The sequence below is a fragment of the Aulonocara stuartgranti genome (assembly GCF_965226115.1).
Source record: "Aulonocara stuartgranti genome assembly, chromosome: 13".
In the NCBI taxonomy this organism is placed as follows: Eukaryota; Metazoa; Chordata; class Actinopteri; order Cichliformes; family Cichlidae; genus Aulonocara; species Aulonocara stuartgranti.
This window is the reverse complement of record NC_138949.1, coordinates 17,401,486-17,426,068: the sequence shown is the minus strand read 5'-3', so window position 1 is coordinate 17,426,068 and position 24,583 is coordinate 17,401,486. Positions and strand designations below refer to the sequence as shown.

At 41.4% G+C, this 24,583-nt stretch overlaps 2 protein-coding genes across 4 annotated transcripts in view; both read right to left on the bottom strand.

The window, feature by feature from the left end:
• The window catches only part of LOC309720546 (A-type potassium channel modulatory protein KCNIP2-like), a 119,799-nt gene extending 95,854 nt beyond the window's left edge, over positions 1-23,945 (bottom strand). Inside the window, exon 1 of one of the 2 annotated variants that reach the window (XM_082557565.1) lies at positions 23,630-23,945. In XM_082557565.1, the coding sequence (XP_082413691.1) occupies positions 23,630-23,702 (73 nt within the window). In that variant the 5' untranslated portion in view covers positions 23,703-23,945. The remainder of the gene's footprint in view (positions 1-23,629) is intronic. The other variant, XM_082557571.1, reaches the window with a different exon arrangement.
• Positions 3,685-9,601, bottom strand: LOC309720544 (zinc finger CCHC domain-containing protein 12-like). 2 transcript variants are annotated; one of them, XM_082557559.1, is made up of 2 exons: positions 9,204-9,601; positions 3,685-8,657 (listed from the first exon to the last, which is right to left on the bottom strand). In XM_082557559.1, exon 2 carries the CDS (start codon positions 6,366-6,368, stop codon positions 4,539-4,541), a length of 1,830 nt encoding a protein of 609 aa, XP_082413685.1. In that variant the 5' UTR covers positions 6,369-8,657; positions 9,204-9,601; the 3' UTR covers positions 3,685-4,538. The 2 variants fall into 2 exon arrangements, with proteins under 2 accessions (XP_082413685.1, XP_082413686.1); XM_082557560.1 differs by having other exon boundaries at positions 6,364-8,657.
• Positions 23,946-24,583: the final 638 nt, after the last annotated feature.

The window sequence follows — 24,583 nt, the reverse complement described above, 5'->3', positions numbered from 1 at the left end:
CGCACCATCAGGGTAGTAAGAGCAGCTGCCGAAGCCTTTCATCACTTTCCTCCTCTCTGCACACACCCACACATTAAAAATGCCATGAGATACTGCTTTTCATTACAAAGGTGTTTTTTGAATTTCCAGTGATAGCTTTGAAATTGTGCCCAATCATGTCTTATCAGGCATGGCGATTTTTAGCTGATCATACTGGCTGCCCAAAGATACCAGATTCTATAGTCTACACAAGACATTAAAAGAAAACATTTTTAATTGCATGAAAATGTCACAAATTATTGTGGTAAATTAGCTATGAACTAAGGTGTAATAAATACAGGATGCCTAATGATAAGCAATTCTCTTCATTATGGAAAGAAAATGGCATTGTGCATAATCAGTAATGAGCAGTAAGAGCAAAGCGTATAAACTCGTCATTTTAAAGTTTGAGCCATTAAAAAGGCAACGAAGTACCAATCATTGCTTATTAGAGCAGAGCGGTAGTGCGGTACTCATTGTTCCATTCTATCTTTAGTCTGCCTATCAAACTCAAAGCTAAGTGAATGGGGGAGCAGAAGCTTGTTTAAGAAGCTACTGAAACATAGTGGGACAAATTCATCTCTGCTGCTATAGCGTGAAGCAGGAGAAACAGACTCGGGAAAGTGGAATACACACCTGTCTGTTTTTTTGTTTCCTCTCTGTCTCTGCTGAAGGCATACCACACATACTGTACTCAAAATCTGTCACAAGCTCTGCTGTGTGTTTGTCTCTGTCACTGTCTCACTTAAAACACGAAAGATGGAGAACTGAATAAGAGGAAGACGCATAGTTTCCCCTCGCAGGTGGAACAGAGTGTCTGTCACTGACTCAAATGCACAAATATACAAAACAACCCAAATGTACAATGCATGCAGTCGGCAACGAGGCTTATAGTGGCTGCACATGTCAACGTGATTCATCCTTAATGTAAAGTTCCCATAGAGATTTCATAGAAAACATTCCTTCAAGAGGAGAGCAGCAGGACTAGTAGCAGTACTAAGGTTGGAAGCATTTTGACAGCTCCCCATATTTTCCCCAAAACACACTCCCCCTAAAACCCAGAGACCTCCATTTACTTCTCTACCTCCCACACATGGCCTATATTTGGGTAACAAAGCTAGTATATTAGCAGCTGCCCAAATACATTTTGACCCACTTTACCAACAGTGGTGGTTCATCAAGACATAATCAGTTGTCTCCAAATCCCCAAACTGAAGCAAAAAACAATTGGTGTATAGTGCACCTCATTATCCACTGTCAAGCTGCATGATGCAAAATAAGCAGAACTTAGCTCAAATGAGAGTTTGACAGTAATTTTTTAAGGAGCTGCTGGAAGTGTTGGAAAGTTAGAAACAAATGCCTTATAAAACCTAACAAATCATTTCTATTTTTAGGTTGTTAACTCCAACATTGACTCTTTTCTAAGGCTTCTGCAATGGAACTGAGTTAGGTTTGGAGCAGTTAAGAGAAAATAACTGACATTGTTACCAATATAATTTAGACTAGTACCGGGGCTGGGACTGGTATATTAAAATATTTGAACAGGGTGATATAATCTGTCGCATACTGGATTTAAATCCTCCTTCGCTGTATCATTAAGCTTCAAGAAAAAAAGACAAACACAAAACAGTTCATTAGGAATGTCAATTACATTTTATGCAACAACCAGGCCCACCTCATTATTTGAGATTTGGCACTTCATTCAAGGACAAAAGGTGAGGGAAGCTAAAAATATTTCCCATAAGCGTTATACTCATACAAAGCCAGACTAAGAGGTAGGAGAACAGTGATAGAGCATCTTTCCAGCTGCTTGGAGATGATGACAGAGAGCAGCTGTGGCATTATAGTTCTGAATCAACAGATCAGCAGGCATCAGTCTCACCTCCAATGTGGGTTTGTGTTTCTGTGTGCGTGTTGTGTCTGCTGCACCTCAATTGACTGACAGCTGGAACCTCATTCTACTCCTTAAATGGATGCCGCATTAATCTATAAAACTTTTATTTGATTTTCTGCCTATTGAAGCAGATACAGTACAAGACCAGATGATGCGAGTGCCTTCCAGGTTTGAAGTTATTTCATTTTCCTCGAAGAATTGACCTACAGGGTCGTTTCTGAGCTTATTAAATTGCTTCTGCCCATGAGTGTGGCGATGTGTGTTTGCCCTGATCAAATCTGATTACACCTAAGCCTTTTTTTCTAGGATCCTTGATAGAAATGAGTGTGCATCAGATACAAAATGATCTGAGGCCGGGCAACTTGTTCCCGTTTTGATCACAAGATCGGTGTCTCTCGAGTGCGCGTGTGGGCACTTTCTCTCACTTGTAGGAGACCGGGAATCTTTGATCTCCTTTACTCAGAGCTCTGAAATTTTTAGTATAATAAGCCCACAAAGTACAAATTAACAACCACTGAGACGAAAACTGAATAAGCTTTTTTTAAAAGACCACATCAAGTTATTTACACAGTTTAGTGTATCATTATCATATGATAATCATTATAATGATGAAAATGGCTCATAATTTTATCTACTTACTAATTTTTCAAGCTATAGTGCAATAATTGATACTAACATCTGATCATAAAATATTTTTTTTACATAAATAAAATGCATACATTTTAAGATCCTATCATTTTTCTTTAAATGAATTGTGAGAAATTACAGTTGCACAAGGAAAAACACCAGTTGGAGACCAAAGTTACTGCAACTACGTGCAATAAACTGGCAATCTTGTTGCCTTTTGATGGTTGTTTCTCAGATGGGGACCGGGTCTGCAACCACTCGCAGTCAGTTGTTGTCCTCAAAACAGCTTTGGTGTGTCAAGAGTAGGGATGGGTATCGTTTAGGTTTTATCCGATACCGGTGCCAAATCGGTACTTTTGAAACGGTGCCGGTGCTTAAACGGTGCTCGAACCGGTGCTTAAAGAATGGAGAACACAAACTTTGTCCAAAAACCTCTCATGTTCAGCTGTTTTGTTTTTTGTAAAAAGATAACAATGTTAGCCTTTTCTGCAGCTATGGGGCATATATGGTATCACTCTTGGCTGGAAGCAGTGCTTAAACAATGGGAAAAAAAAAAAAAAAAAAAAAAAAAAAACACAAACTTTGTCCAAACACCTCTCATGTTCAGCTGTTTCCCACTTTTTCTTTGGTCATTTTAGCCTTTTTGTCCAGGGTGAAGGGAGTATCTGCCATCAAACAAGAGGACAGCCGCATGTAGCTATGATCATGTTTGCTAGTTCCCCTTACATGCATTAATGTAATAACGTGGTTAGCCTACTCAACGTAAATTACACTCGAACAACATTAAGCGACTCACGCAGAGAAGAACGGCTGCTGCCATCATCATCCTCATCATTTCTGCTACACTGGCAGGGCTAGGGGCCAGGACTCTATTCTTCGGGTTTTTGGGGGATGTTGCTCCGGGTCCGATAACTGGCAACCCACCCAACGTGCACAGTGTGAGGTCTCGCAGCAAGCTATCAAATACGGCGCATTTCTTGGCTTTTTAAAAAAACGCTATGCGTCGCCAGGTGTTTCATGAGATTCGAGGTGTTACCTCCTTTGACAGTATCACAGTATCAGCTTAAAGCACTTGTTGCAGGCTGCTGAGTTTGCATATTTTGCTGTGAAGTACAGCCAGACTTTTGACCGCTTCGCCTTGGACATTTTTAATCTGTAGCTCTGCTCTAACTGAACGTACGTACCTGGCCCCACCTACTATCCTGGGAAATGTAAAATGATTGGCTAGAAGTGTATCACAGCTCAGGAAAAAAAAGCACCGAAATAAAGCACCGAAATGTGCGCTGCTTTTCGGTCTGGTTACTACCGTTTATGTCAGAACCGGTACCATCATGGCACCGGACACCGGTACCCATCCCTAGTCAAGAGACAATAAAATAGGACTGAAGGAGTCTGCTATCCATTTGTGATTGAATGTGGTCAAGTTGGCAGTTAAAGGCAGTTTTTTTTGTAATAAAATGGTGACAGAACTGTAATAAAGCAGCCAAAATGGCAAATCTGTTGCTGTCTGCATACACAGAAATGTATATTAACATACTTATATTTAGAGTCAAGCCAGAACCTCTTAGATATGTAACTCATCAAATACAGAAATTCCTCCACAAATAGTAACAGTTTTTGCAGGACCATGATATAACTGCTATAACCGCTATTGCAAAGACACACATATCAGATGTGTTCATTGCCACAGGCTGACTCAATTTGCCATGTTGCCAATCACAGCATTCGCTAATCTCTCTGACTGCAGTGAGTCTGAGTCGGACTGCGATTGTTTGGAGACAGCTTGCACCCAAGTTGCAATTTAAAGAGATCAACCAAGATGTTGATGGGGTTGTACGCCCAGCCTCTGGGCAACCAGTTGGTTGCTCCAATTACATCCAGTTGGTATCCAACAGCAAAAAAAAAAAAAAAAATATCACTAGGCAACCACTGATTTATCATAGTCACTAAGTGGTTGCTGTCCTATTTTTTACTTTTGTTTGACTGAACCATAAATGAATTACAAGTCTGGCAGATGAATCAATCTCCTCATTATTTTCGGTTTTAAAATAAACATGTTTTGTGATGTTGCCTTAAATACTAAAATAAAGGCTAACCAACAAACAAGAGCAATTTGCATAATAAAAATCATGCTGTTTTGTGGATGTACAACACATTGTGCGCAGTGTGTGGATGTATGCATGGTTGAGCCCATAAAAATCAGCACACTTAAGAGTGTGATAATGACGCAGTTTCCACGGCTGCTGGTCATTGTAAGCTTATGTTCTTCAAGTGTCTTGGAGAATACAATGATGTCATCGAGAAACACGATCACTTCGCGCAGGTTCATGTCGCCCATACATTTCTCCATGAGCCGCTGGAATGTGCTGGGGGCGTTTGTAATGCCTTGGGGCATTCTATTAAATTCCCAAAAGCCGATGGGACATACGAACGCCGTCTTTGGTTTGTCCAGCTCCTCCATCTCAATTTGGTAGTACCCAGATTTTAAATCCAGGACAGAGAACCATTGTGACCCGATCAAGGTGGAAAACATTTCCTCCAAATTGGGGAGAGCGTAAGCATCTTTTATAGTCTGTGCGTTAAGCTTTCTGTAGTCGATATAGAGGCGGACTTCACCATTTTTCTTCCGCACGACTACAATGGGTGAAGAGAAAGGAGAGGTAGATTCCCTGATCACGCCAGCTTCTTGCAGTTCTTTGAGGTGCTTACGGACTGCTTCCAGGTCGTTCGGATGTATGGGACGCGCTCTATGCTTGAACGGTGTTTCATCTGACAATCTGATTGTGTGTTTCACTTGATCCGTCTTTCCAAAGTCAAGATCATTCTGTGCAAACACTTCGGGCATTTGGCTTAGCTTTTTGGTTATGCGCTCCTTCCATTCAGCGCTAATAGGGGAAGAGTCAAAGTTATATGTTACATTTGACTTCTGCTCAGTTCGGGATCTTGGAGTTCTCACTGAGTGTTCGTGAGATAGAACTCTTTGATATGCACTGACTTCTCCGATGACACAATTTAGAGGGATTGTCACATCATGTTCGGATTCATTGGTAAGTATAACTGGAACAAGGTAAGGTGCTCGTTCAGGTAGGTCTATGAGACAAGGTTTCACAAGGATGTCACCAGGTAAGGCTGACATTCGTGGATACTCTAACAAGAAAGACTTTTCACCGTTACCGGCTGACACAGCTACAGCACCATCTAGAACAACAGTTTGGCCTGCTGGAATCAACTGTGGCTCTTTGTTGTGCATCGTCACTAAACCAAGACTACTGTCTTTGGACTGTTTGTGTCGTGACTCAAGAACTTTTAGGACTGCCCTATAGCCATATGGCAGGTTCAGCTGCAGTTCATGGCATGTGTTAGAGTACAGCTCATAAAGTACATCTAATGTGTTTGTCCCAATTAGCACTAAGGACTGAGAAGCTGTGCGCACATCGGGGACAACTAAGGCAAGTGTCGGCACTTCAGCTTCAATGCCAAGGAAGTCCTTTGGGAAAGTGACATGCAGTTCAATGTAGCCTAAGTAAGGCACAGACTGACCGTTGGCACCCTCAACTTCTAAAAGTTCAAACAATGGCTTAATCTCATGAGAGGACAAATGCTGACGATAGTAGGACTCGGGGACTGTAGTCACCTGGGAACCAGTATCTAGCAAACAACTCACTGTGTGACCATTAACTTTCACTTGTGCAGTACTCTTTGTACCAATTAGACCTTTAGGAAAGTCGAAGGAATCTGATCTTGTGTGTGACTTTAGGCTGGCACGCTTTTTAGGTGAAGCTTTTTGTTTAACCTGGGTGGGACGGGTTAACAAAGCATCAGCCTCCATTTGTCCCGCAACGGAGGCAGAATTTAGTTTAAAGAAAGCTGGTCATTCTGCCTGTCCCATATCTGCCTTCTCACTCTTAATTCCCTTCGTTTTGCAACTACAAGGGCAGGATTGGGCTCTGACTCACAAGTGGCTACTATATGTCCATCTTCCCCACAGCGGAAGCAATACCAGGGCTTGGGTCTAGTACTGGGGCGGCTGGGTGGAGGTGAGTTTTCAGGTTTGGCATGGTCAGGTTTTTTATTTTCAGGTTTCCTTGTTCGAACCGTCTTCAGTGTTGCTTGTTTCTTTGGCTTCACAACGGCAGCTAATTGGCTTTTTAGATCGGCAACTTGTTTTTTCAGCTCTTCTAGACTATCTGACTGTGCTTGACGAACATCTGCATTTGTTTCAGTGACCGTCTGTTCATGAGACACTGCTTTTGGTTTCGTGGCGCTAAAGTGTTTCTTCATTCGCGTGTTTTTAACTTCTTGTCGGTTTTCTGCAGTACGCAGGAGAAGCAATAGCTCTGCATAAGTGGGTGGCTCCTTATGCTTTAGCTCCAATTGCAACTCTGTTAGCAAGTTATCATCCCAGCAGCCTCTGTAAAACTGTTTAAGAAGCTGCTTATTTACTTCATGTGGTTCAAGCCCACCTCTGCGCACGGTGTGATTGACTGCCACCTGCAAACAAAGTAGATAAGCAGAGGGCTTTTCACCATGATCTTGGAGGGTGTTCATGAAGCGTACAAACAGTTCCTCACCATCTTCGACGGTGCCAAAAGCTGAATCCAGAAGGTTAAGATAGTCTGCAGGAGTGGCTTCTGGCCCAAGAGGACGGATGACATCAGAAGCGGGAGCAAGGAGACTTTCAAGAATCTTACGAGTTTTTTCCAACTCGGACAAAGAAGCATCTTCCATCAACAAGTCAACATGAGAACGCCATGTTTCATAGTCCGCTTCGCTGTAAGGTCTGGGCATCTTGCCAGAGAAAGCTCTGAGTCTTAATGTAGAGTGAGCACGTGATGTCTTTTCAACACTCTTGACAACATGCTCGACTACTTTCTGAACCTCTGGTGGGTTGAGGTCAGTTGGACTCAACATTTGAGGTGTCAAGTTTGGTCTCATGGGGCGTTGGAATGCGCCCTGAATGGGTTCAGGAGGGTGAGGCAGTTCAGTTAAGACTGAAGGTGAGGCTCCAAGTTGTGTGGATCCTACCACAGGGCAAGTCTGATCAGCAGCATCATTTTCAGGGTTTATCTCAGCTGTCTCAGCAGCTTCGATGGTCTTCCCTATTGTGGATAGGGCCTCCCGCAACACTTCTTCGAAATCCTTCCCACTTAACTTGGCTAAACCCTTCAGGTTGCTAATGTAAGCCTCAGTAACACTGCCCCCTACGGTCTTAGTATAGATGTCAGTTAAGGCTCGAATGTGGTAACTGACATCTGGATTGTCAGTAGACTGTAAGAGGTAAGGCAGCTTAGGTGCTAATATTTCAACGGCTGCACCGGACTCGAACTCTACAATCTGACTTTTGTGGAATGCAGAAGAGTCATCATCGACAGCGAGTACTCTACGAATAGTACCATGTTGCTCCAGAAACTCAAATACCTCTTTGTCTTTATCTCTATCTGTAACACCGCTAACAATAATGGCATTTGGTACTTTAACGGCATACTTCTCGACAAAATCCATTTTCACAGTATGTGAGCGTTTGATCAAAGGTCAAAGAGGATTCCAATGTTGTCACACAACACTCTAGGCTCCTGGCTGGCTCGCCACTTTTTTACTTATGTAACACTGGTGGTGCAATACTAGACCTGTTAGTGCTACTTCTTGCCTTCTTTGCCTGTAGTCCGGGCAGTATAGTTACTTTTAACCACAGTACGAGGACAGAAGGGAAATATGGACCAGATCAGACAGGTTCTAGATTCGTAGGAGCCAAGGGTGTATAACAACAGAGGACTTGTACACAGGTGTAGAAAACACAATTGCATTTATTAACAATTATTAAAGTTGTGCACATTTAACAAAAGTAGAGCGCTCTTCTTGAAAACAAAATAAAATAAAATAAACCCCACAAATAGTCGACCTAAGGATATATTGTCTTTTGTGTCTTTTTTAAAGTCAATTTCAGTCTTTCAATGTTCACTAGTCACTCAGTGTGTTTGTAACCAGTCGGGTTACAATCTACCAGTTCATCCGGCTCTTTGGGCTGGGCTCGCCATCCAGTACTGGAAAAGGGATCCTCGATTCTTCTCAGGTCCTCAAAACCAATCCAATCCAAATAAGCAAAGGGAAAAAACCTGACCTGGGGACCAGGCCAGAACACAGTAGTTCAACATTTAAGCTATCATGCCTGTAACTTATTATTACTACTGGTTGTTTGTAGTGCTTCTAAATTTCTTTCAAAATATTCTATGTTGTACAACAAATTATTCTCATTTCAAAGGGAAAAAGTGCATAGGAAACACATTTAAAATACAAAATAGCTCAGCAGTGCATTAAAAATACACATTGGCTTGAGACTTATCAAGTTTCAGCTAAGTAAAGTGCAGGTGAAGGCACTTAATTTCACATTGCTAATACTTAATTGTGCAGAACTATAATTAGCACCATGAGAAAAGGGAACATGTGCTAACATAACATCGCACAAAACCATACATTATACATCAATACCACAGTAATGTGACATAAACCTTTAAAGAACATCTCGTATAAAGTGCAGCAGACTCAGTGCTAATTGCTTTAGCCTCAGAAAAGGCACTTTCATTGCAAAATGGCTAACGGAAGTTAGCATCAGAGCTAGCGGCAAGTAGCATGCTATGCTAGCGCACGTGTACTGCCTGGGACTTACCATGCAAAGCAACAAATGCTACACGGGGCTTCACAGTGCTCACGTTGGCTCACGGCCTCTGGAATACAGTATCACTCTTATTATTCTTGCCGAAAAAAGGACTTTCTCTATCCAGCTAGCTTCTTCGCCACACGGGTAAACTGATCTTTCACCGTCTGTGTCTCTGGCGTATCTGACTGGCACATGAAGGCACACAGGTGTCTGAGCAGCGCACAGACTGGGGGAGGGTCAGACCACCAATGATTGGTCGCTCAGTGGATCTTGACAAACACACTCTACAGGACTAAGTCCTGCCCCCACACCATTTATACATTACATATACATATGTACATATTAATTAAACTTATGTTTACATGCTTTTTATCAGTATTTATTATAATTAACTTTGTTTTTATCAATATTTATTCCCATCGTGAGAGTATGAATATTTATACTTTTAATCCCGTTTTTAACACTGGGTTACACTTAATTTTTCCGGCCTAAGAACACCTGCTGTTTCCTTGTCAACTGAAATTTAGCACAATTTTAAAAAGCTGAAAGCAATGAGGGCAAATTATGATCTGCAACTTTTTTCTTTCAAATGGAAAACCTAACACAAACAGCAGCCCGGTAATTACTGGTGTCTGGTCTTGCAAAACAATTCTAAAAGCACGTTAGGATTCACAAACAATTTGATGAGGAAAATTGCAACAATTTCCAAAGTGTAGACAAGTAAGAGAGGCAGGGCAAGAGATAAACAATTAAAGAGAAATAACAAATAACTAAAAACTGATTAGAAGTGTGAAATGCTTATATGTAACATCATATGAACATATAATCATACCAATATTATTGTGTGATAATTTTTCACATATTCTTCACATTGGCGCCGCCCACTCTTAACAGATTGTTATGTAAAAAATTCAAAACTTAGCATTAATAATAAAAGGAAGCTTGTCACATTAGAATTGGTTCATCCTGGAAGTATCCCAGATGGCCCGTTGATATTGTGCTGCTTATGTCACTTCTTAGCACAATACATACAGAATTTTCTTCCATTATTCATCTGGAGTGATTTCCTCCCATGTACTTTAAGACTGACTCATCTCTCACAAATAATATCTGACAGGCAGAAAGATGTCTGTGTTTCACTTCTTTAACTATTTGACCTTATTCAGAATTCACTGCACTGCCCTTACTCAACTAAAGGGCTAATGTGAATAAATCTCCCTTAGTGACAAACAACCCCTGCACACACACACACACACACACACACACACACACACACACACACACACACACACACACACACACACACACAGAGGAATTTCCAGTAATATGCCCAGTACACCCACAACTTGTGCTCACCCAAGCACAGGGACTGGAGATGAAACCATTAACTTTATATCCACTTTAATCACTTTTCCCACCTCTGAGAATGGGAGGAGAGGAGAAAGGAGAAGGATGGAGAGGAGGAGTGAAGAACAGAAGAGAGCAGAGTGAGTGGAAAAGCCTCATTACTGGTATGTGTCTCATTCATAAAAGTAGAGGGGGAGAAAAATAAAAAAGGGGAGTGAAAAGTGAATACATGAGAAAAAAAACTCATGTGTTTGTCTCATGTGCAGTAGATGCATCTTGAAAAGGAGGTCTGGCAACATTTCTGCTTTAATTTCTATGTAAACATCATCTCTAAAATGTGGATTTACAGGGAAAAACTCAGAAAGAAGCAGAAAGATGCCTGTCTGTCACTCATTTAACTATATGACCTTAAGCCAAATCAGTAGTGTTAGGCTTCCACCAAGGAGGACACTATAAACAAAAGCCATAATCATGTATTCAAAAATAATAAATAACACCATGCACACACATGTCCAAGTATTTGAGTAACAACTGAGTCACATTAAATGATATGCTCAGAGCAATGCTTATTAGACCTCTGTAACACACTCTCACATTCTGAAACAGCTGGTGTGCACCTCCCTCCTGAGTTTTTCTACTGAAAATTGAATTGCAAATTGTCCACTGGTTGATTAAAGGGGAAGGCAAAGTTTCTCCACAATGGCCTAGAGGCCCAAGGAGTTGCCAGACCTGCCAGTTCATAAGCTGCTGGTGCAACTGAATTATGAAAATAATTTCCAGTATCCACCCTCGATCTGTCCGAACCAGAAATGAGCAGCTTCTTCCTTTACCCATGCTCCACCTTTTCAACAATTTTAATTAAAAAAAAAAGGTCCAAGTTGTATGTCTGTCTGCTAACAGACTGACAGACAGACGATTGAAACATGACACACTTAACTCTACACTAACTGGATTTGAATTTTGGTAATGTATTATTATTACTGACTAGATTTCATGGGATATATTGAAACAAGTCATTGTTCTACAGCTCATTTATTTTTTAGACATAAGGTTATTCAAGTAGCCAAGTAGTGGCTATAAAATAATACAATTCAGTGTTTTCTTCCTCATATCCTCTAAGTCAGCAGCTTCAGGTTCCAAGGAATTAATTAAAATGGGAAGATCCAAGAATGATTGGAAAAAGTATTGCCCATATGCATATGTATTTTCTTTTATAAGTTACAGGCAGTGAACTTATTTTACAGACTTAGAGTGAACACACTACAGTAAACAGGATGACTGGCACATTAAAGGCTTGTAAGAACTATCCACTGAATATAAAGTTACAGCTTTAATCACCCCAAACTGTGCTTATCCTCCTAAGTGCGAGTCAGGACAGCCCCACCATCAGTAATGTCTCCTTTGATGCCAAAATCCAGCAGAGCGTCTTTTTGCCGTCAAAATCAGGCCCATATTTTAGCGCATGAATTCATTTGGGCCTCATTAATAATCATTGGCCTTCTTAATGACTTTTTGAGTTTGCAGCAAGTGTGTTCTCTACTTCTCCTTCAGTCACCCCGTTTTGGAAGCATCTTTTGGCTTGAAAGAAAAAATTAACTAGAGCGAGCAAATAAAGCATCCTTCAGACAGGCACTTCTCTACAACTCTCTACAAATATGATTTTTATTATGGCTTTTATTTAAACATGCAATATTAGATGCAAATGATTGTTATCATTAAGCAGTTCATTTCCTGCATTCAAGAGTTTTTGTTTGTTTTTAATGCAGCAGTTTGCGCCTTTCCCTCCATTAATTTAAGGTGGAAATGTTTCATATCAGAGGAAAAACAAGGAAAAGAAAACATCATGCAACACCTGACAGTTTTAAAATATATTTGAGTATCACTCTAAACAATTAAATAATCATACCACTATTAAACCCCTGCTTAGCCAGATCACATATGTACATTTTCTTTTCCTTTTTCACTTTTGTCCAGACTCGAAATAATTAAAATAATTTTACCAGACAGTCTAATACAGTAGGTTACATCTGTGCCTTTATGAAGAATGGAAACCTGATAAATCAGTTCATTCGGTACATCAAATACTGAGCAAGCATTTTCAGCCAGCTCTTATATTCTCCACTTTATTTCAAGTCTTACTTTCACTGAAATGATCCTTTTATGCATTTTCTTCTCAGAGTGCACCTTAAGCTTTTTCAAATGGTCTAAAATTCATTAGTTAATTTAAAGGTCAGTAAATGTATCATATGAACATTAATATAGGTATTTAGACACTTTACTGTAACTTTCAGCAAGCTGACTATAGAGATCATGGCAGATGAATGTTTATAACTACTGAAAAATAATAAAGCAGCTTTCTAGCAGAATTCTTCTGGCAGGCTGTCAGAAGTGTAAACGCTAGTGTGACATCCCAATGTCAACTTAATAAGTTAAAACTTTTGATCATCATATCACAGCAAAAAGATGCCACTGTGAGGGATGGAGGGACATGACTTTGACATCATAATATCTGCTTGTTCCAGCCATGTAGCTTCATCTTCTGCACTGCAATGTTCACTGCACGAAGAAAAGGGCTCAACAGGAGTTCAGAATCAGAATGAGAGAAACTTTATTAATCCCACAGGGAAATTGTGCATGGAAGAATCAAGAGGAGCCAACTGATCGATGCTGAGGTATTTTTTGTATAAATAGTTCCTGTTGGTGACAACAAAGGTTTTACTCAAAGAAAGAAGAAATGCTTTGTAACATGTTTACCATTTCAACCTGCAGGCTTTTACAGATATCACACTGTTTTGGTCGGCACTTGCTAATGGACTGCTTGGGATGCTTGAACTAAGCTGGTGATAAGGACATTAACAAAGTATCTATTAGAGTGATCTGAAAGAGCTTTGGATGGAGCTGAAAGGCAGAAGGATGCTTGATGTTTATTTCCCCCGATTTTGCAGGATGAAGGCTCCTGGGACACAGAGTGTGGGTGGCTGCCTGAACACCAACACTCAAGAATATATTTACAATTAGGAAATGTATAAACATTCTCATTTGAATTCCTGCAGACAGGAGACTGGAGGCTTAAAGGTATCTGCTGCTTTGCAGGATAGTTTTTAGAATGGAACACTGATCATTTTTAGCTGGTGTGAGAGTTTGGGAATAACACTTCTTGTGCAGGGGGAGACTGTGTAGGAGAAAGAACTGCAGATGGAGCAGGCTAGAGTTTTATGATGAGCCAAACGTCTGCTAATTAGGGACAGGTCAGTCTCTGATTGGATTTTTCTATACATGACACAGAAGGATTTATGGGATTCATAAGTCAGAGAGTGGAGCCAAATAGGTGTAAGCTCATCTCTGCATTCCAGATAAACTTCACATAAGGTGTCTCTAAAGGCACCAAAGGTAACACTGAATTCTGCCAGAAGGTAGTTTTTAATATTTGGGGCTCTGTCTTTTATAACTTTCAGAATAATATCTACAGTCCATAAATCTTTTGATACCAGCTTTACAATTGCATAGCCGTATCTTCACCAGATTGAAAAATGCGCACAAAAAATTGGGGATAAGTATTAGTGTAATTATTATAATTTTTGAATGAGAAAGTCAGGCGTGGCATAGAAGTATTTGACGGTTGTGGAGGACATGTATGAGGATAACGAGACAGTGGTGAGGAATGCGGTAAGAGTGACAGATTGGTTCAACGTGAGGGTAGTATTACATCAGGGATCGGCTCTGAGCCCCTTCTTGTTGGCAATGGTGATGGACTGATTAACAGATGAGGCCGGGCAGGATTCTCCGTGGAGTATGACGTTCACAGACGACATTGTGATCGGTAGAGAGAGTGGAGGTGGAAGAGAGGCGTGAAGTGGAGATATGCTGTGGATATAAGAGGAATGAAAGCGAGAGAGAATGCATGTGTGTGAATGAGAGGGAGACAGGTGTAACAGTGAAGATGCAAGGTGTGGATATAGTGAAGGTAGATGATTGAGAGGTGAGCAGTGAAGGAGAGAGCCCGGGCAGGTTGAAGTGGGTGGAGACAAGTGTCAAGGGTGATTTGCGACAGAAGGATAGCAGCAAGAGTGACAGGGAAGCTTTACAAGATGGTATGAGACCTGCTATGATGCATGTCTGCACTGACAAAAAGACAGAAGGCAGAGCTGAAGATGCTAATATTTCTGTTGCGAGTGACAAAGACGGGCAGAATTAGAAATGAGTACATCAGAGGCGCAGCTCAGGTTGAGCAGTTTGGAGACAAATTTAGAGAGGCGAGGCAGAGATGGTTTAAAAGTTTGCTGGTAGATGTGCAGAGGAGGTACTGTATGTTGGACAAAGAAGATAGAGGGTTGAGGTTCTGATTTCCTCTTTCTTCATGAGATAATGTTGCTTGTTTTTGTCGTACCTCTTTCTTGCAGCTTTTGGGTAGGATGCTATCTGAATCACCAAGGTTCTGCTTAAACTCATTGATGTCAGCTTTGGTGTATTGCTCTTCCAAAAAGCTTCTGGTCTTATAATAGGTGGGAGCTGGAGGTTTGCCCATCTGTTTAATTCTTAGAGCAACCCTTGGGGGACTGAGGCTCAGTTTCAGGAGTGATGGCAAGTTCTTCCCTGACAATTGAAACTTTTTCACCCCAACACTAACCCGAAATAGAAAAATGAAAGTTATAGAAATCAACAAAGGAAGCTGGTAATGTCACACTAACCAAAAAGCCAAAAAAAAGATCTGAAGGACCAGAAAACTAAATCAAGAAATGACCTGAGAAACCAAGAAAGCTGAAAAGGACAGGAATGCACACCAATAACAGCACTGATATGTCAAGAGATGAGTGATGGGAAATTTGCAGTTCTTACAGACTGCCGTATTTGGAAGGCGTTTAGCTTAACTATTTGACTCGCAGGCAATTTTTCTTATATTGTAAAAAGGTAGAATTTGATAAAAGTCAGGAAGCTTTTTAGGAAAGAAACTTTTCTCACCTGTTTCTCTACCTTTCTTTAATATTTGAAATCATCATCACTCTTTGTCCTTCTCTCAGTCCTTTCTCCTGTTTACAGCATGAGGTTCAGGTCCAGCTTTTCTAATGTCAGGGACTGTTGCCCTGCTCCAGTCGGTAATGATCCCGTTGCTGTCACAACTGTCACTCCAGCAATCAATCAAACCTGCCTGTGTGTGAGTTTGCGTGCCTCTGTCTATGTGTGTGTTGATTAGTATACTCCATTAACTCTTATGAAATTCTGGCACCAGGCCACGGTGCCTGGGGAAAAGCACTTATGGAACGTCAGGTTGCTATGTGAGTAATCGGTTTACCAGTGCCAGAGGGAGATAGCAAGGGGAAAATAGGATTTTCAAGCCCCACAGTCAACAAGCAAATACCCGGAGCAAACAGTGTGCAATGGAGATGATTAAAGAAAATGGATTTTCAAGTATACAAATATGTTGTTAGTCCGCTTAAGTCTCCACCTTTGCAGGTTACATGTGCCTAGCTTTGTGTGTCTACCTGATAGTATAGGCCGGTTCAAGACACAGACATGGTTCTGTGAACATGAACATGAAAATCTCAGCTCAGCATTTTGCCCTTTCCTAACAACCTCCTCTCACACATGGCATACTTCCTGGAATGCTTTAGATTTTGTTTCCTCGCACATGTCACAGTATGCATATTTAACTCACTGAGATTTTTGGCTGACTTCAGCATCTCTCCTGGGATGAGATAAAGACCAAGCTGTCAAATAGTGTCCCCTCTGACAACCTGGCCCCAGGCTGACAGAGAAGATATGATAATGGTGGCCATTTTGGGGCCAGAGCAAGGGCAGCTTAGGTCTGGCAGGGAGCTAATGATGCTAGTTTAATGATTTCTGCTGTCAGATGACAACACCTTGCAATGTAACAAGCAGATACAAATTGGATTCTCGTCTCCTATAGCATTTCATCCACCTGCATCATTTATTCTTAATTTGTTTGTCCTGCCAGCACCGAATGTAAATTTCTGTTTTGATACAAGAATGAGTCATTTTCTTCTGGGATTTCAGGATCATTGAGTGTGTTTGCATTTGGTTTTTAATCCACCACGTGTAGTGTAGATTTTGCTGGTTTACAGTCTTTTTGTAGTTTATAACTTTACCATTAAATCTCAGAGATTGAATTAAAACCCCAAAAGACAAAAACAATATGTTTTTATTTAGAGTTTTCAGTAAATCTGTAAGAATTTTATTCAATATCTCAAGTCCATGAGTAACTCTCCTTCTGGTTTAGAACAGCAAAGCATGGAGCTTCTCATTGCTACCGAGCAAAGCAGCAGACAAGATGCTCCATTAAACTTGGCTTGATTGGGCTATCAGTTAGAGACTGTGTGCACCGAGAGACATTGAGTTTATTCTGACTGCTAGGCTAACTGACAGATATTGACCAGCTTTTTCCCACTATGGTTCCTTCGTTTCCCACTATGTGTTGCTCTGCTTGAATGTGTGTGTGTGCGTGTGTGTGTGCGTGCGTGCGTGCGTGTGTGTGTGTGTGTGTGTGTGTTATTGACTACAGCCTGTCCAAAGTTCTGTCAAAACTAACTGATTGATTGTAAGACCAGCAGAATTATTCTCCCACACTACTATCCCTCAGGCCAAATAAATTAGTGTGTGTGTGTGTGTGTGTGTGTGTGTGTGTGTGTGTGTGTGTGTGTGTGTGTGTGTGTGCGCGTGTGTGTGTGCGCGTGTGTGTGTGTGTGTTTCATCTTTGTGGTGTGTGAGCATATGACCATTTGCTTTGACAAGCTTCCCCTAATCACCTCCACCGCTCTTCTTATCGCTCTGATTGTGCTGTCAATCACACCAACGTTGTTTCTCAAAAACTTCAGTAGGATATTTATCAGTAAAAGCTAAATTAGTTTTACTTAATTTTTCCTTGTTTGAGCCATCTCTGCTTTTCACTGACTGAAAACACACGCGCACCAGATCGGCAGATAATAATACGCATTCTCTTCTTTAAAATTCAATTTTGCACACATGCACCGTTTGAATTAGCCACCGGATTACTCTGAAGTTAAAAAAGGACATGGGGGAAGGCAGTGGCACACACTCACTCACTTCTCCAGACATCCTTTCCCCTGAAAGACTCGGTCACGGTTAACCTTCAGACATCCTCTACACAAATGTCTACAGCCTCACACACGCACAATATTCTCCTATCTTCCATCTGAGATGCGCAGGATCTAACTCCTAACATATACAATAGAGACCAAGGGCATAAGTAAAGGGTAGCAGTTCTAATCTAGATTATAATATACAGAATTGCATTGTTTGCTTATTCTGTACCTATACCGATGAGTAAGTTCCTGTCTAATAGAGAATGGCTGAGCTAATGGACAGAAAATAATTTTAATGCAGATCAGATGTCATGAGTGACACGACAGTGAGGCATGAGGGCAACACACAGTGAGTGACACAGGGTTCTGTCACACTCAGAGACACTTTCTGTCAGTCAATCTCTCCCTTGTTGATAAATATCCCTGACAAGGTAGCAGCATTGGACTGATTTGAAGGGGGGGAAACAACCCTCTGACTTCATACGCTGGATTAAATGTCTCTTTTCATGTTTTTTCCTCATTGTCCGTTAATTCCTTCATCCTTAGCCTGAGACGCGCATTGACCATTCCCATGCAAACGCTGCTCCTTCATTCAACCTTCCCATCTCCTGTTGCTTTGTTCTCCATCCTCTGAAGTCTTTTCCTCTCCTTTCCCCCCTGTAGGTATTTATAAATGAATGTGTTTACAGAGCAGAGGAGAAGGGGTTGGGGCGTGGAGGGGGAGGTGAACAGGGCTTATTTTAATTAACAATCGCCTGGCCCTCCGTAGATTTGGTCAAAGATTAAAACTCGTTAGGATTGATTCTTGCCTCCAGCCTTATTAAGCTATGGCCCCGCTGTGGCTTGACATAGTTGGAGAGGAGGGAAAGCAGGATCAGGGCTAGGGAAGGAGTTTGGTTTGACGATGGATAGTTGTAAAGCTGACAGACACGGGAAAGGCGAGCAACAGAAACTAAAAGATCATTTTAGAACGGATTATTTAGAAATAAAAATCATAAATTAGGATGATAACATTTCCATTGCAATACTCAAACGTCTAATTTACTTTTCATTAAAAAGCACAAATTTGAATGTCAAAAAGAACTCATGTCTCAGGTGGGCATTTTTCATATTACTAGACAAAAGCGATTGTTAGGAAATGTGCATTAGCAGGATTTGATTGGCAGAATAAGCTTTTATAATAGGGCAACCAACGCCTACAGAGTGCCGAAGAGCACTGCTTGAATTTGCCTGGCAAATGCATTACTGTCTGAAAACTAATTCATCATCTTGCACTTTGCTTCTGTCCTTCCCTTGCCACTTTCCTTCCTTCCCAGCTTTCATTATCACATCCTTCTCTCCTTCCCTCAGCAATGTAACCAGTGTGACAGATAAGCCCTAAGTGAACCACTCTGAGCATTTCTTTATGTAAGCATACGGCCAACTCACGTTGGCAATTCTGGCAATTCCACGAGGAACCTGGGCTGAGGAACGAGGGTGAGATCCCAAAAAAAGACAACTAGTGTCACACATTTCCTGGCACATCAGATGACACATTAAATCAAGGCTTTTAATTAGTGCCACTGGCCATTACAGTTCTAGCTGCAGCAAAAGCCGCCATGCCTAGAAGGTGACTCTAGGCTAAACTCCCTTTGACAAGCTCAATTATGAAGGCAGTCTATCCCCTGAAATCAGTTTGGTCTGACAGTTGTAAATTATGATTTTCACCATGGGGGCTTTGGCTCCGTCAGGACTCTGAGTTATGTGTCATGAGGCTTCCAAACCATCTAATAACTTTGATGTCAAAACCTCTACCCTCTCTCACGGCTATCTTTCTTGATCCGAACAAAGTCCATCGTGACTTTAAGCCTGGCACGGCTCTCAGTGCTGTGCTATTGACTTATTACAAACAGTGTGTGTGTGTGTGTGTGTGTGTGTGTGTGTGTGTGTGTGTGTGTGTGTGTGTGTGTGTGTTTGTAATAAATAATCTGTCCAAATTAAGTGTGCAATTTGTAAGACTGTGACTTTAAAAGGTTAAAGAATTAAACACTTCGAAATTGAACTATTATCAGCAGAATATTAGCAGATAATTTATGTAAAAACAAGATACACTAATCATGCGAAACATTATGATCACCTGACTAATATTGTGTCGGCCCAAAAGAACAAACAACTGCGATGCACTGTATATTCTAATACCTTTCTTTCAGAACCAGCATCAACCTTTTTCAGCAATTTGATGTACGTCCACATCTGTTGGATCAGACAACATGGGCCAGCCTTCGCCACCCACGCCACCGCCCCCTGTTGTACTTCACTGTTCCATCCTTGGACTACTTTGTTACATTCTGACCACTGTAAATGTTCATTTGCTCTCTAATATATCCCACCCACCAACAGGTGCCATGACGGTGAGGTAATTAGTGTTTATCTCTTCACCTGTCAGTGTTCATAATGTTACAGTATGACTGATTTGTGTATATGTGTACTCTGCTGCTCAGAAATCTACTGAAGAGAGTCAGTGTAGCGTCAAGTTAATCCCAGTCAGAAATGAGAATAAGAAGAAGCAGCGCAGCCTGCTTTGAGATCTTTTCTACAGTCTGTTATTCTGACCACTAGTCAGTCATGGTGAAAGCCTGGCAGTATATGACTGGAAGGTAACAGTAAAGGCAGGCAACAAACACTGGGCAGCAGGCTGAGTGAGACAGAAGATCAGTTTGCTGCAGTTACTGTACGTTTTCTTTTAAACTCCAAGGGAGTGACCCCTTTCCTGGTAACTCCCTGCAACCACCTGAGACTGTGCCAGTTGTTTTGACGTCCATAAGCTATAAATTAATTAAAGAAAAAAGGATCCTAACCCTGCTGTCTGCTATTGACCTGTTCTACAGTAATATATTCTACATATTGCACCTTCAGTAAAAGGCTAAAAATTGCTCCTTGTGGCAAGCTAAGCTGGTGTATTTAAAATGAATAGTTCCCTTTTGTCCCTTTTGTAAGTGTGTGTACATTTTCCTTTATACGCGTGTGTCAGTAAACCTTCCATTTTGTGCTGACTGTTGAAAGGTGGGCTATCGGCTCAAATGCCTAACAATGGAAGATGATGTTTTTCTGACATGTCTATCACGTGTTTTACATCCTCTGAACACAAGCACATGCATACACAATATTTTCTATCTGTAGCTGTCATTCAGGAAAAACAAATTCCATCACTTCTTGAGCCCTTCATAAAGATTTTTAGACCTCCACATGCAATATTTGATCCCTTAAAAGTGTGAGTGGATGTGGCAGATGATCCAAGCATGAAGACAGAAGGCATGGAAGAGGATGAAGGAGGAGCAAAAACTAAACATTTTGCTAAAATTTTTTAATACATGACATTTACCAACCTTGTCTTCCACTTCAGCGCAATGACTCGCACACACTTACTCTATCATATCACTAGCTTTTTGATAGTATTCTGGATTTGGGAGAGAGCCAAGGGAAGCTTTATTAAGTTGAGATAATAGCAATGTGCATATGCGAAGACATTGTATGTCTGTGTGTGTCTGTAGTTGATATGATTCCTCTTGAGTGTGGATTGTGAGGTGGAAGAGGAGATTACTGCACCACGCTTCTATAATTACCTCTCATCTCTCAGCCAGTGCTCTTACACACAACGGGGAATGCCAGGCTACCGCACACTCCAACACATGCACACACGCAGTGGGGTGCACTTCTGTACAATGTTGCAGGCTGAGAGGGAGTTATTTCTAGAGGGCTACATTTCACTCAAATTGTGATTGGAGACCGCCCACACTGCCTTTAAGCAACACAGGTCAGCTTCGCTCCGAGCACGCAAACACACACAGAGACGCACACACACTCATCCCGCTGAATCCCGTTCACCAGCTACTGGTAAGTAAGAAGAATGACTCACCTGTAACCGTCCTTCCCACACACACACACACAAAACACCTAAGAACCCATTTTCACAAGTCATGCACACACATCACACTGTAGACTTTTTCTGCTTGGTCCCAATAATGAAGAAAAGTCTCCTATCATCTGTTCTGTCTCTGCTGCACAAACTCATGTGCACTTTGGGCCACTTTGTGGTCTTCTGCTTCAATAATATAGAGAAGAAAATGCCATAAACTAAAGATGTAATGAATACAGCATACAAGTTGCTTCACATTTTCTTGGCAGGAGCCTGCCTTAATCACCATGCAAACTATCAGGACTAAGTATGACTTAAAGTTGACAGCGACTTGCAAAGATGAATTAACCATGCTATTCACAGCTTTGAAAAAGCCGTTAATAACTATGCCAGAAGTAAATTGCTCCAGCACAGTGAATGACTTAGTGCCGCTCTCTCGCCGCCTTTGCTCAACTATTAAAATAGCAATATGACTTCTTGTGGACAGTCAGACACAGGGGGGCAGTTCAGCAAGCTGAAGTGAAAAGAGAGAAGGGGATAAAATGATGTTTCTGATAGCTTAGATTAACATTACAGAGAGTTTTGTGTCCTGCTCTGTTACATTTCTAATCTAATCCTTATCTACATCAAACTCACATATGAAAATTCAAGGAAAAACAAGAAGAAGAACGAAATGCGGAACGAAAGAGGAGAAAAATAAGAAAGCTTATGGGTGTTTTTAAATTCAGCAGGAAAAAAAATAGTTGCTTTGAACTTTCAACAATGGGCAATAGAAAAAGTGTAGCTGCTGCTTCTTAGATCGCCCACGCATACTGTACATACCTGCACACAAAATATTCACAGCACGCACACTGTTGCAGACACTAACATCAGGGCCGCAGCAATCTTTTCCTAATTTAGGATGCATTAAAAATGTGACAAAGCATTGCTTAGCTGCTAATGCGTGGAAGAGTGCAAACGAGATTAAAGTGTCGCCTTCGAGCCTGAGGCATACAGCTGTCTGGACTGGACAGGGACAACTTCCCTTCGCAGGCCTGAGATGTGTTCAGGCATGAATGCGAGCAATTTATTTAGGCAGCTGGCACTTAATAAGCAAAACGGTGCACACATAAGCAGGGGGATGCTGTGAACACGCTGACTATAATGTGACAACTGACGGCAACAGAACATCTCGAGGGAGTGTTTAGCTCTCAATGGGCACACACACACAAAGCATAGGTATGCACAGGGATGCTCGCTTGACACTCGATAAATTGGTTCATTATATCGCTGTAACACTAATGTGTGCCGAGTCTCATCTGTGCTGACAAAGTGCTACGAAAGGTGCTGTCTCTAGCTCACACGCATACATGCACACACAACAGTTTCGTTTCACTGTAGCTGGCACTATTGGACCAAGTTTATATTGATATTAGCCGCACTTGATAAAATATCACTCTCCTATTTTATTTCATTTTTTCAAAAGGTCCAAACTTGAACACAATAAGAGCACCGAGACATGACAGGTTCCCGTCTAAAGTGATAAAACGTCAAAAAGAGAGAAATGTGTTGGAACTTCATAATCTGGCAACTGGCTCCGGTCAGCCAAGTGATATATACCCGCAGCGCTTTTAGCACCAGTGGACACAGTTAGAGTAAGGTGGTCCCCCCCATCGCTGAGCCAAGCCAGCAAAATCACACAGTTGATCACACTTAACATTCTTGCAGAAACAGTCCATCACTCGCCTACAATACGCACCACATTACGCAACTACAGCAACATGCAACACTGATACATTTAATGCTTTTTTGTCTTTTCAATGCACTGTTTCAACTTGTCCATCCTCTAACTCTTTTAGCTGACAAGCAAAAAACAATAAAACTATTTTAAAGTACTGATAAAAACAGTGAAGCTCGTTGTCAAAGTATGAAAAATGTGATTTATGCCCCTCCATTAAAACGTTTCTTTTTTTTCCCCCCAAAAGGCAAAAGACATAAATTAGCAATTTTTTGAAGCATTTTTTTTTTTTAACAGTCTGGTGAACGGCGGACAGGTTGTAACATTTCAAAAGCACCTGAAGTTCGTGTTTTTTCCACAAAATATTGACCTGAAGCAAATCATTCAGCAACCACCGGTGTTACAGAAGCTCACTCACCCGTTAGCTGGTCATAGGATCCGTCCAGTTCTCTGGAGTCCGACAAGCTTTGGTCACGGTTTTTCGCCTTCATATTCCCTGTGTGCGCCGGAATGTGGAACTGTGGGAAACAGCTGATAATGTGTTGGCGATTCTTGCGAAAAATAATTGTGGTTTGTTTTTCGCCTTCACTGAGGATGGCTACAAGTATAATGACATTAACAAGTCATATTTGCTTCGTCATGAAGGAAAAGGAGAGAGCCACGCGTGTGCCGTTATGTCGCGTGTCTGTTTCTGTGTGCGCTCTCGGCATCCAGAAGCTGAGTGAACCAAGAGCGCTCCTGGTCGCTACTTTCGCTTGGGCTGGCACGCGCGCGCACACACTTGACTGTGAACATGCGCACACGCAAACAGAAAGAGAAAAGAAAATTCAGAAAGATAAGATTTGACGGGAGGTCTTAAAACATGTAAAAGGTGAATAAAGTGTGAATATGAAAATACGGTGAATCCAGTTTCCCCCGTCTCCCAGCATTAGAGCCCTTTTGGCTTCATTCATGCAGCATGTCAGTGAGTTGGTCCTCTGCCTGAGTCTTTACCATTAATATCACCATCACATCCTCTTCAAATGTTCTCCAGAGCCAGAGCCAGGTCGGATGTGTACAGAGACATCAGCAGGAGCAACAAGGAGTTCAGCGCTGCTGCCAGGCAGAGGTTCTGACTATATCTGATCTATAAATACTCACTGGCACTGGGAAGTCTTGTGTCTATGCTTTTTCTTCCTCACTTCTCTCCTTTTCAGTGTCTTTGCCTCATTTTGCCTCACTCCTGCTCACTTACCACAATATGACATTTGGTCACAATCTGTCAAGCAATCTGTCTTTGATGCCAGAGTTTTCTACATTATATCAGGGGTTGCATCAATGATGATCTGTATCCTTCTAACCATGCTCCATGCATGAACAGTTGCAGCATCAT